Below are 12,306 nucleotides of genomic sequence, written 5' to 3'. Positions count from 1 at the left end.
GCCCAACCCAGCCAGATGCATCCCAGCCCGGAAAAAAACAAAATCAAATCAAATCCCTATTTCCCATGTGGAGGATGTTACCAATCCATCCATTGACACACAGACAAAAAACAGTTAGATGAAACCAACGTTTTACATGCAAATGCAAGATGCATGTGTTGGTTGAGGATTGGAACAACATATTTTTAGGATAGGACACATGTACCTGGTTTGGTTGGGCTAAAATTATTTGAGCCCAGGTCCATCCTGAAACTCTATTTGGGCCCTGTATGCCAAGCCCAACCCAGCCCTAATTTAAGGTAATAAGTCTAACCCCAATCCAAAGCTGGCCAAGTGGATCACCCGGTCTTCTAGCCCTTCCCCCTTTTCTGTGGGCCATCTTCTTGCTTGTCTCGGTCTAAACTGTCCCTTTTTTGTTTTCTTCTTTTCTTCTTTTCTTATTATTTATTTATTTGCATGGGCATGGCCCACAATATTAGTGGACTGGCAAGATATGTATCCAGTGGGCCACGCTGGTACACCGCTTGGTCTATTAGACCATCATCTAAACCTTATTTAATTAATTGGAGTCGGCTACATGAATCCTGTTATGCCATTCCACTCTATCAAGAGCCAGACCTTCGGTTGGACCATACATCATCAAGTCTTTTTTTTTTTTTTTTAAATTGACATCCACTCACGTCCTTTTGAGCCTTTCCATTCCCCTTTCAAAGCCTTCAACCTATACAAACTCACTCCTAACATATAAAAAGAAAAATAACAAATGGTCCAATTCAACAGGGGGATCTGTAGTGATGGGGAAATTAGGATTGCCAACCTGTGTAACTTTTTGTGCCAGCAATGAGCCGGGCTGTCCTTTTGGGTTTCTAGGCCTAGCCCATCACTGATAAAGCTTCAGCCAAAAGTTTTGGCCCATGAATCAGGTGGGCCAAGCATCCTTTATGCCTTGTGAAGCCTTATGCTAGAGGAAGCTCTCCATCAAGGAGACCTTTTCTCGCTTTGCATTACACATGCACGCGTCATATCTACTACTGTTAGTGAGTTTTGCATTTTGTATGCTTTCCTTCCGACAGTAGTTGTCGACTTTCAGATGGGACCCTCCTGCGGATTTCGTGGATCTAAATACAAGTGGGTCCCATTTGTTTCCACTAAGGGCAGAGATTGCCAGATATAGGGCTATAAACACTACTGGCTAATATGTCACAGACTCATCTGTCTCCTGGGGTACATGAGCAAAAAACTAGAGAGGTCACGGATCTCACTGGTAACTCAGCAAGGGATCTGTAGAATTGAGGCCCACAGTTAAATGGTCCAACCCATTGTTCTCAATCTGATGTGGCCCACTATAAAAGTCTCCCAGATCGGAAGATCCTAGCAGCTAGTATTTGAGCCTTTCTTTGTTGCTGCATTTCTCTTCAACTGATAAATTTGCAAGGTGCAAATCACAAGGTTGGGATTGTCCTATCGAGGCGAGTCTTGAGAGAGATGCTATAAACTAACAGACTATAATGTGCATAAATTTGGATCGAGGATCATGTGACGGACAGTTTCTTTACTAAAAACACCAGCATTTCATCAACCCTAAGCTTGAGAATGGGGTTTACAATACATACTATTTTACCATTCATGGGTGCATGTAATTCACGTATTTCCCATGCTGCAAATTAAATAAATAAATAATAATAAAATCTTTGTTTGGGATAATTTCAGACTGCTGCCATGAGAAACATCTTCAGAACTTGATTTTTTTTATTAAAAAAAAAATCATGATTTGGAGGTTGAATCTTTATTTTTAAAAAAATCAAGATCTTTAAACCTTAGTTGCCAAGCATTCTTTGCAATTTCTGGAACTGTTTGGATTGAGAATTACATCAGTAATGAAAAGTGCAATGATAACAAATTACAATGTATCTTGGAAAACATGTAATTGGACCGATAACTTCTAAGTTTGCATAAGCATGGTAAAATTGTAATGATGATACTTTTTACATTACTGAAATGTCAAATCAATGGGACAATAGGATAGGAGATCTCCACTATAATACATTATAAAATTGTAGTGATTACAAATTCTTTTCCTATCTCCTATTACATCTGCATTTGACCGCCGAATTATGAGTTTAAACAAATGTTGTAAAATCATAATGATGGTGCTTTTACATCAAATTACTGATGCAATTCACAATCCAAACAGGTCCAAAAAGAAGGGGGAGAATTCAACAGCACAGTCGCAAAACTAATACCCGTCTGATCTATCGCATCCTTCCTTTCCAGCCAAACAGATTGACAATAGGTGCCTTATCTGTAAAAACGGATCGCCCATCACCTAATCTAGATTCATATCTCCATGCAGGGCCCAGGAACCATGACATGGCAGTTCCACCAAGCAAGCCCCCCAACTGAAAATTTGAGTCTCATGTCAGTACGCATAGAAGCAAAAGACCAAGTAAAATAGCTATGCTGCAAAACTTACATGACCCCAGTTATCGATGCCTTTTGACAAAGTCCCAATAGCCTGCAAAACACATTATCAACATTGATTTGTGGATTCATACATCAACGACTTTTAATTTGGAAGGGAAGGCACTTACCATGTTTAGGACAATCACACGCACGATATGCTGCAAATCTTCCATCCCGCCCCCGATGAGATTTCTATGCCTCAAAATAAACACAGCAAATGAACCAACCTGAAGAAGACAACAAAGGTGTAACCATAGGAGTTAAGAGGGAAAAGGTAAAAAAGAGCAGATACAGAATCAACTACATTCACCTGATTTGAACAGATCTGAGAACTATTCATAAAGAAAAATAAAAAAACTAAAAGAGTATAAGAAACTAATTAAGAATAGAGCAAACAGTGATCAAAGATTTCTGGAGTATAAAGGTTTGGACAGAGAAATGCAATAAAATAAAGAAAATAAATGCTTACAGGAGTGAAAATGACATATAATGCAATTAAAAGATGGGTCCTGAATGGACTTGACGAAGGTGTTAAAGACTTCCTGTAACTTATTGGTGACTTGCGTGCTTCTTCATATACATGGCAACATGCACGAGATCTGAACCAATCATCAGGTAGGCTACACCTTCAATGGGCCATACCCCAAACATAATACTGATCTGACGATCCTAACAACTCTATTGGACTTTCTGGGAACGAAAATGAGAAAAGAATGTTCCTTTTGAATGACCCCTTTCCCTAAAGAATCCTCCAATCCAAGGATTAGGATTGCCCAATGAGTGCCGTGCCCACCCAGTGCAGGGCATACGTAGAATTGGTTAGGATGTCCTACACTTTGGCCACATGTATGAAAAGTCCGTCGCTGATAAATCAAGCAACAGAAAATGTAAATGTTCAAGGTTTTCTCAGTCCTGAATAAGGGACTAACACCTAGAACTCTGCAGATATTGACTGGCAATGACCTAACCAAATGTAGTAACAGAAAAGCCCATGTACCCATTCCAGACCCAACATGCAGAACAGAGTCTGACATTACATTGCAGTATATCTGACATACATCCTGAAGCTCTTGGAGCTAATGTTTTCCATACAATGAGTGAAACCTTTAATTGTCCTAACTGATTGCTTGAAATTCAGTAACACAGAACATGTCAGACTGGCAATGATACTCTCAAAAGATTCAAGAAATTATATAGAGAAATATAGTTCTGAACTCCAATACAATGACAAAAATGCATAGAGTGTAAAAATGATTTCTGGTGGATATACATCGCAGGGCTGGTTGGTTTAGATCTTGCACTATCTTCCAAGATCTGTTTAGATCCGCGACTATTCCTCCAATTACATCTGCCACTGACAATCTGATCTGTCCATGTAACCAGATCCAATTCCAGCGTTACATTCTTGCCATCATCGGAACTCCGTCATTGTTGCATCTATGCCATTGTATCTGAACCATTCTTTGGGACCCACCAGATCCAACTATTTGATCTTCTCTGTCCATTGGTCTCACTATCTCGACTGCGCATTTGTATCTTTCTGTAACTTTTTTTTATAGCGAATAACAGAGATATATTAAAAGAGAGCCTAAGCACAACAGTACATAGATGGCCTATTTGAACCTTGTATCTTTTGGTAACTTCAACCACCACATACTGCACCACTAACCAGCCCAGCCACCATTGTTGGCCGCACCATCATGCATACGAAATCATCGGCAAGCTTGGCATGTATGATATGCATGCTCCAGTTTGACGGGGAGTGAGAGTAGATAGATCTTGTGAGTGCACATGAGAATGCACATGTAAGAGTGCACACTTTCTTCATGCTCTGTAATGCACCATATATTGGTGTATATCTTTTAAGATTTGATAGTATCTTAGATTTGGCAGGAACTTTGATTGGTCTTATCAGTTGTAGCAAATGGTCTATAAATAAGAGCTAGTAGAGGAAGAGAGATGAAATCCTCTTCTCCTTTTTATTCCTCTCCACGTCTTCCACAATGTAGTCTTTTCAGTTTAACAGATATGAATAACGAATAACCTAAAGAACTAAGTCCTACAGCTGCTAAAGTATAATATCAGCTACAGTAAGTAAAGAAGTGGTGTCTTTGCACCTGTATAAGCATATTCACATTTTTGCAACCAAAAGTTTCCAATCTCTGATGCCATGAAATTGTGTACAAGCTCTGGAAATACAAGAAGCAAGCTCTTTGAAACAAAACAAGACATCAGCATTCATGGACTAATGCACTTGTCAATGGTTTACAAGCTCTTCAGCTCTTCATTTGAAATAGCTTAAAATGTGGGAATATTAAATTAACAATTATCCACATCAAAGGCCTCTAAAAAAAATTAAATTAAATTAAATATCCACATCGAAGGACAACCCTCATATTTTTTCTCCCTCTTTACTTCCGAATCTTTTCACCTCCTTTTGCCATTTCAATATCAGGTTTGAGAAGTCTGACAATGTCCTCATGTCCAAGACAAATACAAGTTTGCTAAACTACTAGAAAGCAGGTGCAGCTATTAGACATCCAAAATCAGAGAAGGAAAGACTTTGAGGAGACTTACAAGTCCAAAAATGGCTCCAGAGGCGCCAACAGCAGGTGCTTTACAGAAGTAGTAACTCATTGCTGAACCTGATTTTCTTATAAAATATAGATCAGAAATGTTGAAGTCGTTGTTGGTATTAATAAACAAATTCATCTACCACAGAAGCTATGCCAGTTTTTACTTGCAAGCACTGAAGTGAAGTAAACTGCAAGAAATCTTTTAGGCCCGCTGACTTTCTCCACAGCAGGACCAACAGAGTTCAAAGAATAACAGTTGACCTGAACAATAAAATTTTCAACATTAAGTGTTTTGATAGTTACACAAAGTGTGTGTGTCTATATATATATATATATATATATATATATATATATATATATATAATGAAAGATAATAGTTACACCAAATATTCAAGATGGGAGTGTTTAAAAACAGACCATGAGATGCCCAATATTCGCATGCAGAAACGATGAAGTAACCAATCTCCATAATTGCCCTCTATCGATGAGGCTATTAATCTGCATACATGATAAATCGATGCAACCAAGCTGAGCTCACAAAACAATATGCTACTAAAAAAAGGCTAGAAATGCTTATCAACTTGTTCTGACCTTCGCTCCCCATAGCATCAGCTTCCCTTGGGTAGAAATTTGCCCAACATAAACCCTGGGAACACGACATCTCATGGGTAAATCCAATTCAAGGTAGAGAAGCCATAAACAAAATGATAAAACAAATTTCTTTTTAATCTTTGATTTGATATAAGCAATGGAAACAATGCAACAGAATCCCGATCATTGGCTTCAAAGCTGACTTGACATGGAAATGGTTAAACGAGGCTCATGACAACAAGGTCGATGACATTGCTAGAATTACTAACACAATAGCATGGTTAAAGATAATAGTTAGAGGAAGAAAAGGAAAAAGAAGCTAAAACTAGCGAAGAAGATCCACCATCATGTATACTTCAAATTCGTACGTGCATGCGTGCGTGTGATATTTGAGTTGTTAATTCGATGTTGTAAGTTAACAGTTGGGATGTTATACATTTTGGGCAACTGTGGATGCTCGTTTGAAGGAGCCTCTTCTGCACCAAGTTTTCCAATGCTACAAGAGTACCTTAAAATTAGTCCCTAGTCTTGACCTGTTTACAGTCTTTTATTTGATGGTGAAGATTGGAATTTAATCTGCCATAGCTTACAATAGATATAAGACAATCCATGCCTAATTGAAAAAAAATGTTGGGCAGTCAAGGAACAAAATGTTCATAGGATGAGTATAGCTGAAAAGAGGATGAGATGGATGAGTGGCAAGACAAGGATAGAATTAGAAATGAATGCATTTGAAGGAACTTCGGAGTTGCACCAATGGGTAATAAGATGAGGGAAGTAGACTTGGGATGGTATGGCCATTTGCTGGTTGGGAGTGAGGTGGTTCAAGTTGAAGGCTCCAGAAGGGCAAAGGGAAGGCCCAAAAGGACGTGGGTGAAGGTAGTAAGAAAAGACTTGAGGACCCATGGTTTAACGGAAGATATGGCCCCTGATAGAGTGGGGTGGAGGAACAGGATCTGTGTAGCTGACCCCAATTAGTTGGGCTTAGTAAGGTCATAACAATGAAACAAGATCACCCAAAGATCTTTCATGATGTTGAAGAGCCTTTCATCAAAATGATCCTTGTTCCTTCTTTTCATTTACGATTATTTCGGAAGTTTATAGTCAGATATTTCCACATGTATCAGTGAGAGATTCCTTGTGGATTTCCGTCAAGTTGATGACTCCATTTTTGGAGACATCTCTAGACCAAGCAATTTGGATTTGCAAAGTTCATCCTCATTCCAGCTAAAAGTTAATTTCAAGGCAACTGAAAGAAGTATTATTTGTAGAGTGAATGTGTGAATATCTAGAGTTAGGAGGCAGCTGGTTTTTAGGAATGCACATATGAGTGGTGGTTTATGAAGTTCTTGTCGTATCCATTGAAGAATGGTGGCATACTGTTACACTAGTATTAATTGGTAACTTAGAAGAAATAACAAAGGAAGAAATGAATATGACTTTTGCATAAAAACCAACCACATGTTGCTAAAAGGTGCACTCCATTCATCCAATGCTAGTTGCCAAGTGAACTTGATACTTTAGATTGCTAAAAAGAATACTAGCCCACGGTCGAAACAAACAAGTAAAATAAGAGAAGATGCTGCAGATCTAAAGCATCATAATAGTTGTCTTTTGTCACTCACATAACATTCATGGCAAGAAGGACATTGGTCCATAGCCTTCCATCGAAATAATTTCTGCTAGCAGTCTCAAAACGAGACTTTCCCTTATCTCCCCAGTCCTTGTCTGTTTCTTTCCCACTAAAGAAACATAAGCAAGATGAACATGTGGCTGAGACGACATCAGAAAATGTTTCCAGGAAAGCAAATCCCTCCGGTACAGGTACTCTTTTACGCCAAACATCCTTGACTCTAGGCAAATGATTAAAACGACAGAATTCCTGTTGATTTCAGGGACAAAAAAATTAAATAAGAAACAATGATATGTGGATCGTGCTAGTAAAGAAAATAAACATGCTCAAAGCATTGTTATCTCTAACAAAGCAAATTTCCCATGGAAACGACATGGGTCCACATTTTCTATTTAGTTTTTTTTTTTCTCCCAGATTTTCACACTGTTTTATTATTTTCTTTTTCATACTGTTTTATTCATATAACAAGACCGTGACAGAAGCAAACAGATCTTGGATGTCACAGCACCCGCTTTCATTGTGGTAGTTACACCAAAGATGTAAGCATGAAAAAAACATAGTTAATGAAGTAGATGCACTATCCTCTTGATATAATATTTGAGAGGCTCGTCAGCTTAACATACTATAACTTAATTTGACATGCTATACAATTAATTATCATTCAATGGACATGAACGTGTACATTTAAAACCAGCTAATGTGGAGAATTTGGAAATAAAGAAATGATAGAATTTTCAAGATAGCTTCAAAAGAAGGGAAAAAGAAAAGAGAATGATTTTGATTTATTTATTTCTTTTTTTTTTTCTGAGTTTCAAGGCATAAGATTTTGAACATGATAGGGAGAAAAATATTAAAGATTGTAGAAGAAAGAAGGTCAACCAACTACAAAGTTGAAGAACCTTTGATGAGGAACTTAAAAGTACAAGTTTGACAGTAGCTCGATTAATAATGTGGGTCCATCCAAAGCTAACCTAGATTGTAGGTCGCTCTAGTACCTGGTACATGAATGGGTAGATTGCATGCTACTTCCTCTAATATATATATATATATATATATATATATATATATATATATATATTCTTACGCACACATTCACACCCCACACACACTCACACCACAGTGGGATTTCACCACAATGGGTACTCGAACCCATGACCTCGTGTTGAAACTCTAGTGAGTCTACCGCCGAGGCATGAGTAAGGACCCTACTTCCTCTAATATGTGGTATCGTAGGGTTAGGATCATGTGGATCGCTCAACTACATACACGGATACACCTAAGTCTATGAAATATTACAATTTATATGTAAATGATGAATGTTATTATTGTTGATCCCACATGCATATCAAAAACGCTACCGTGGCTTTCATAGGAAGATGGGGATGTGATTTTTGCTGGCCTGGATGGAATGACTTCATGTGGATGAGATCCATCCTATCCATCAGGTGCACCACCCTATGTTTGGACCAGGGCCCAAAAACCAAATGGTCCAAATTGTGTGTGGGTCCACTGTGTGGTGCAAATGCCATCAGACCCACTCATATGATGTGCCACACCAGGATGAATGGATTCCCCGAAAATCAAGACATTCCCATTTAAATACTCATGTAGGTCTGACCATGTGAATTAGAAATTCTAGGCATGCTTTTACATTGTTCCCTGTGGTGTGGCTCACCTAACCCTTGGATTGGACTGATTTTACGACCCTGGTCAAAATGTCGCGGCACACCTGATGGACGGGGGCAGATTTGATGCATGTTTGCACCATATAGTGCTCAGTTAGTGCAAGTCGGGCCATTCCCATGCCTACATCTCTATATTCTAAATCTAAATTCACATTACAACTTAATCAATAGTCGGAGTACAGATCCATATATATATATCAAAGTGGAAACACCCAGGCCCTTGATTTGCCTCTCACTTTGCTATGGTCCACCATATTTTTGTATCAAGCCAAAAAGTTGGCCCTAGGGTTTCATGAGGTGACTCATCTAATGAACCATACGGATTTTGTGCCCACACCACATGTCAAAAGTTCTCACAAAGTTCCCATGAGAACTGGTACCTGGTGTTGCTTTTTTCAATGTTTCCCTTCATCTAAGCTTGCAATTCTTAGATGTGCTTGGTGAAATGATGTAGAGTAAAAAAAATCCTCAAAGATGACCTGCTCTAATATTAAAATGGCGCAACCCGATTATCCAGTTATCGAGTCATTGACCTCAACACTCGAATAGGAAAGAAATGGACAAGAGTACACCCACAAGAATATTTGAGTAGAAATGGATAAATAACTTTATTGATATCAAACTTAGTTAAGAAAAACTCGCACTAGAGAAAATTTGGAATCCCTACTTCCTACACTACCTTCCTTTTTATAGACTCTTAAGTGAATCTCTGATGAAAATCCTCCTAACTAAGAGATTGATTTCAAATCTAATCTACCTAAGATGGTAAAAGCCTAACAATAATAAAAGAAAATTTAGAAAATAATCCTAACCACATATCTAAATCAGTCGAATATCTTCAACCACATATCTAAATCAGTTGAATATCTTCAACCACATTCCTCTCATATCTCCAACTACATCTTTAAATCAACTCCCATATCTTCCAAAAACATTAAATTGCAATTCTTAGTTTATGCCCCAAAATCTATAAACAAACAGTTCAAAAATCAGCACATGTTGGGCTGTATGGTGGACTGTGGGCTAACGTCATTGTTGGGCCCTATAGTGGGCCTAAGTGGGCCATGGGCTTGCATCAATTTTCGGGCCCCTAAGGGTTGACAATCTTTAGTGGTTCATTTTTCACTCCCTTGATAATTGTAGGCAGCTCATAAAATGCAAAATCACGGTATGATTCCAAGTAGGGCTGTACACAAGTCGAGCTAGCTCGAAAAGCTCGCTCGACTCGGCTCGAGTAAGCTCGGATTGACTCGGCTTGAAAGGCCAACTCGGTGTGAGTCAAGCTTCTTTCTAAAGCTCGAGTTGAGTTCGAGCCGAGTTCGACCATGGTGCATTTCAACTTGACTCAACTCGAACTCGAGCTTGACTTGGCTCGAGTAATATATTTTAATATTTTATATATATATATATATATATATATATATATAACTTTAAAAAAAGTTAAAAGTAAAAAAGTAAAAAAACCTACCCAGCCCATTCTCTCTCTCCCTCTCTTTCTTTTCCTTACTCTTACCCTACCCAGCAGCTAGCACGCCGTAGACCGCACGGCCGCACCCAGCAGCCCACCGGTCGTCGTCTCTGCCCCTCTCTGTCTCTCTCTTTCTCTCATTCTCCCGAAGTCCTAATCTCCCCGACCCAACCCGCATGGCCACGCCCAATCCCGACTCAACGACTTCGAGTAGCCTGCACGACCGCACCCAGCAGCCCACTCAGCCCATTCAAGCACCACAAAGCACAAAGGTAGATGATTTTGATTAATGTTTTTTTTTATTATTATTAATATAATGAATATATGATTGTAGATTTTTTTTTATTTTTTTTTATAAATATGATTAATTGGGTCGGGTTGGGCGATGATGGCCGATGGGTCGGGTTGGGCAACAACAGCAATAGGTTGAGTCAGGTTGGGTTTGGTCATTTGGGTCGGGTCGGGCAGCAGCAGCAATAGGTTGAGTTGGGTTGGGTTTGGTCATTTGGGTCAGGTTGGGCAGTAGCAGCAATAGGTTGAGTTGGGTTGGGGTTTGGTCGTTTGGGTCGAGTTAGGTGATGGGTTTGGGTCGGGTTGGGCGCTGGATTGAATCGGGTTAGGGTTTGGGTCGGGTGGGGGGGCTGGGTTGGGTTGGGCACTGGGTTGAGTCGGGTTGGGGTTTGGGTCGGGTTGGGGGTTGAGTTAACATATTAACAAGCTCGAGCTCGAGGTAAACTCGACCCGACTCGAACCACTTGCTTGACTCGAACTCGACTCGACAACTTTGGCAAACAAGCCAAGCTTCAATGTTGAGCTCGAGGCCGAGCTCAAGTACAGCATGGACAAGTCGAGCCGAGCTTGGCCCACCTCGACTCGACTCGACTCGGCTCGATGTACAGCCCTAATTCCAAGCTGTTGAGATCATTGCCTGTAGCAAATGAAAGTCAGGATTTCGCATTGATGTTGAATGTCTGTTTCTAGAATTTATATAGGGAATCTAATGAGATTCAGCAAAAGCCATGCAAACATCGCTCTGAGTCCAAACCATCCGAATGGTGGACCCAACTGAGGATGGGTCATCACCCAAAAGTCAATCTGATCAGGCTGTCTTATCCACTCAATCAATGGGCATTTCTCTGCCATCCCGCACAATAAAATTCCAAATTTGGCACCCGAGGATTTAGAACTCAAAACTCTCCATTTGAAGGCCATTGGTCGAACAATTAGGAGCGTCCGATCATTGTGATTGTTGGGCGACACCCTATCGATATCGAGGCCCAAAATTTAGACGGTTAGGATTGACCTAATTCCTGCCGCATAACAAAAGAAAACATATCGATATCCGATATCCGAGAGAGGTAGGGAGATGAGTGGCAGAGATGTAAATAATGGGAAAAGGGAGGGGGAGAATCATACCTGTAAAGAAGAGCAGAGGAAGGAGGCAACCTGCTTGCGGCGGACAGTGGTGGAGAGGGTGAGGAGGTGGTGGGCCGCGGGAACGATGTCCGACGAATCCGGGAAGAAGCGCGAGTGGGGAGGGAGCCCAAACGCACACATCTTCGCACGCGATCCGGTTGCGTTTGGTGGCGCGAGAGAAGCTGCAACGCAGGCCAGGATTCAGGAATGGCCTGTTACCCCACCAGGGCCTGCATAGAGACGGACGGTCATGTCAAGGGCTCTGTGAGGCCCATTGTGATTTATATGTTTTATCCACGCCGTCCATCTATTTTGAGGGATCATTGTAGGGAAAAATCCCAAAAATGAGGTAGATTGTACTCTCAAGTGGACCATGAAGCAGCGGGGATTTAAAGTCTACCCTTGAAAACTTCTTAGGGGCCACGAAAGTTTTGGATTAAGCTGATATTTATTATTTGCCTTCATATATGGCTA

General features: G+C 40.1%; 1 protein-coding gene across 1 annotated transcript; it reads right to left on the bottom strand.

Moving 5' to 3' along the window:
• Nucleotides 1-2,042: 2,042 nt before the first annotated feature.
• On the bottom strand, nt 2,043-12,043 carry LOC131236438 (RHOMBOID-like protein 10, chloroplastic). Its single transcript, XM_058233590.1, has 9 exons — nt 11,833-12,043; nt 7,256-7,512; nt 5,631-5,685; nt 5,457-5,537; nt 5,204-5,300; nt 5,041-5,108; nt 2,592-2,690; nt 2,474-2,515; nt 2,043-2,399 (listed from the first exon to the last, which is right to left on the bottom strand). Exons 1-9 carry the CDS (start codon nt 11,971-11,973, stop codon nt 2,253-2,255), a joined length of 987 nt encoding a protein of 328 aa, XP_058089573.1. The 5' UTR covers nt 11,974-12,043; the 3' UTR covers nt 2,043-2,252.
• Between the last annotated feature and the right edge of the window lie 263 nt (nt 12,044-12,306).

The sequence above is a fragment of the Magnolia sinica genome, chromosome 2 (genome assembly GCF_029962835.1).
Source record: "Magnolia sinica isolate HGM2019 chromosome 2, MsV1, whole genome shotgun sequence".
NCBI lineage: Eukaryota > Viridiplantae > Streptophyta > Magnoliopsida > Magnoliales > Magnoliaceae > Magnolia > Magnolia sinica.
Note: the sequence above shows the minus strand (reverse complement) of the source record. Positions and strands in the feature narration are given on the sequence as shown.

Excerpts from the sequence above, each read along its gene's own strand:
- LOC131236438 (XM_058233590.1), bottom strand. The coding sequence starts at position 11,973 with ATGTGTGCGTTTGGGCTCCCTCCCCACTCGCGCTTCTTCCCGGATTCG. Across the intron at positions 5,109-5,203 it reads CTTCACTTCAGTGCTTGCAA|GTTCAGCAATGAGTTACTAC; the intron begins GTAAAAACTGGC and ends TAAGAAAATCAG. Across the intron at positions 2,400-2,473 it reads GCATCGATAACTGGGGTCAT|TTGGGGGGCTTGCTTGGTGG; the intron begins GTAAGTTTTGCA and ends TCAAATTTTCAG.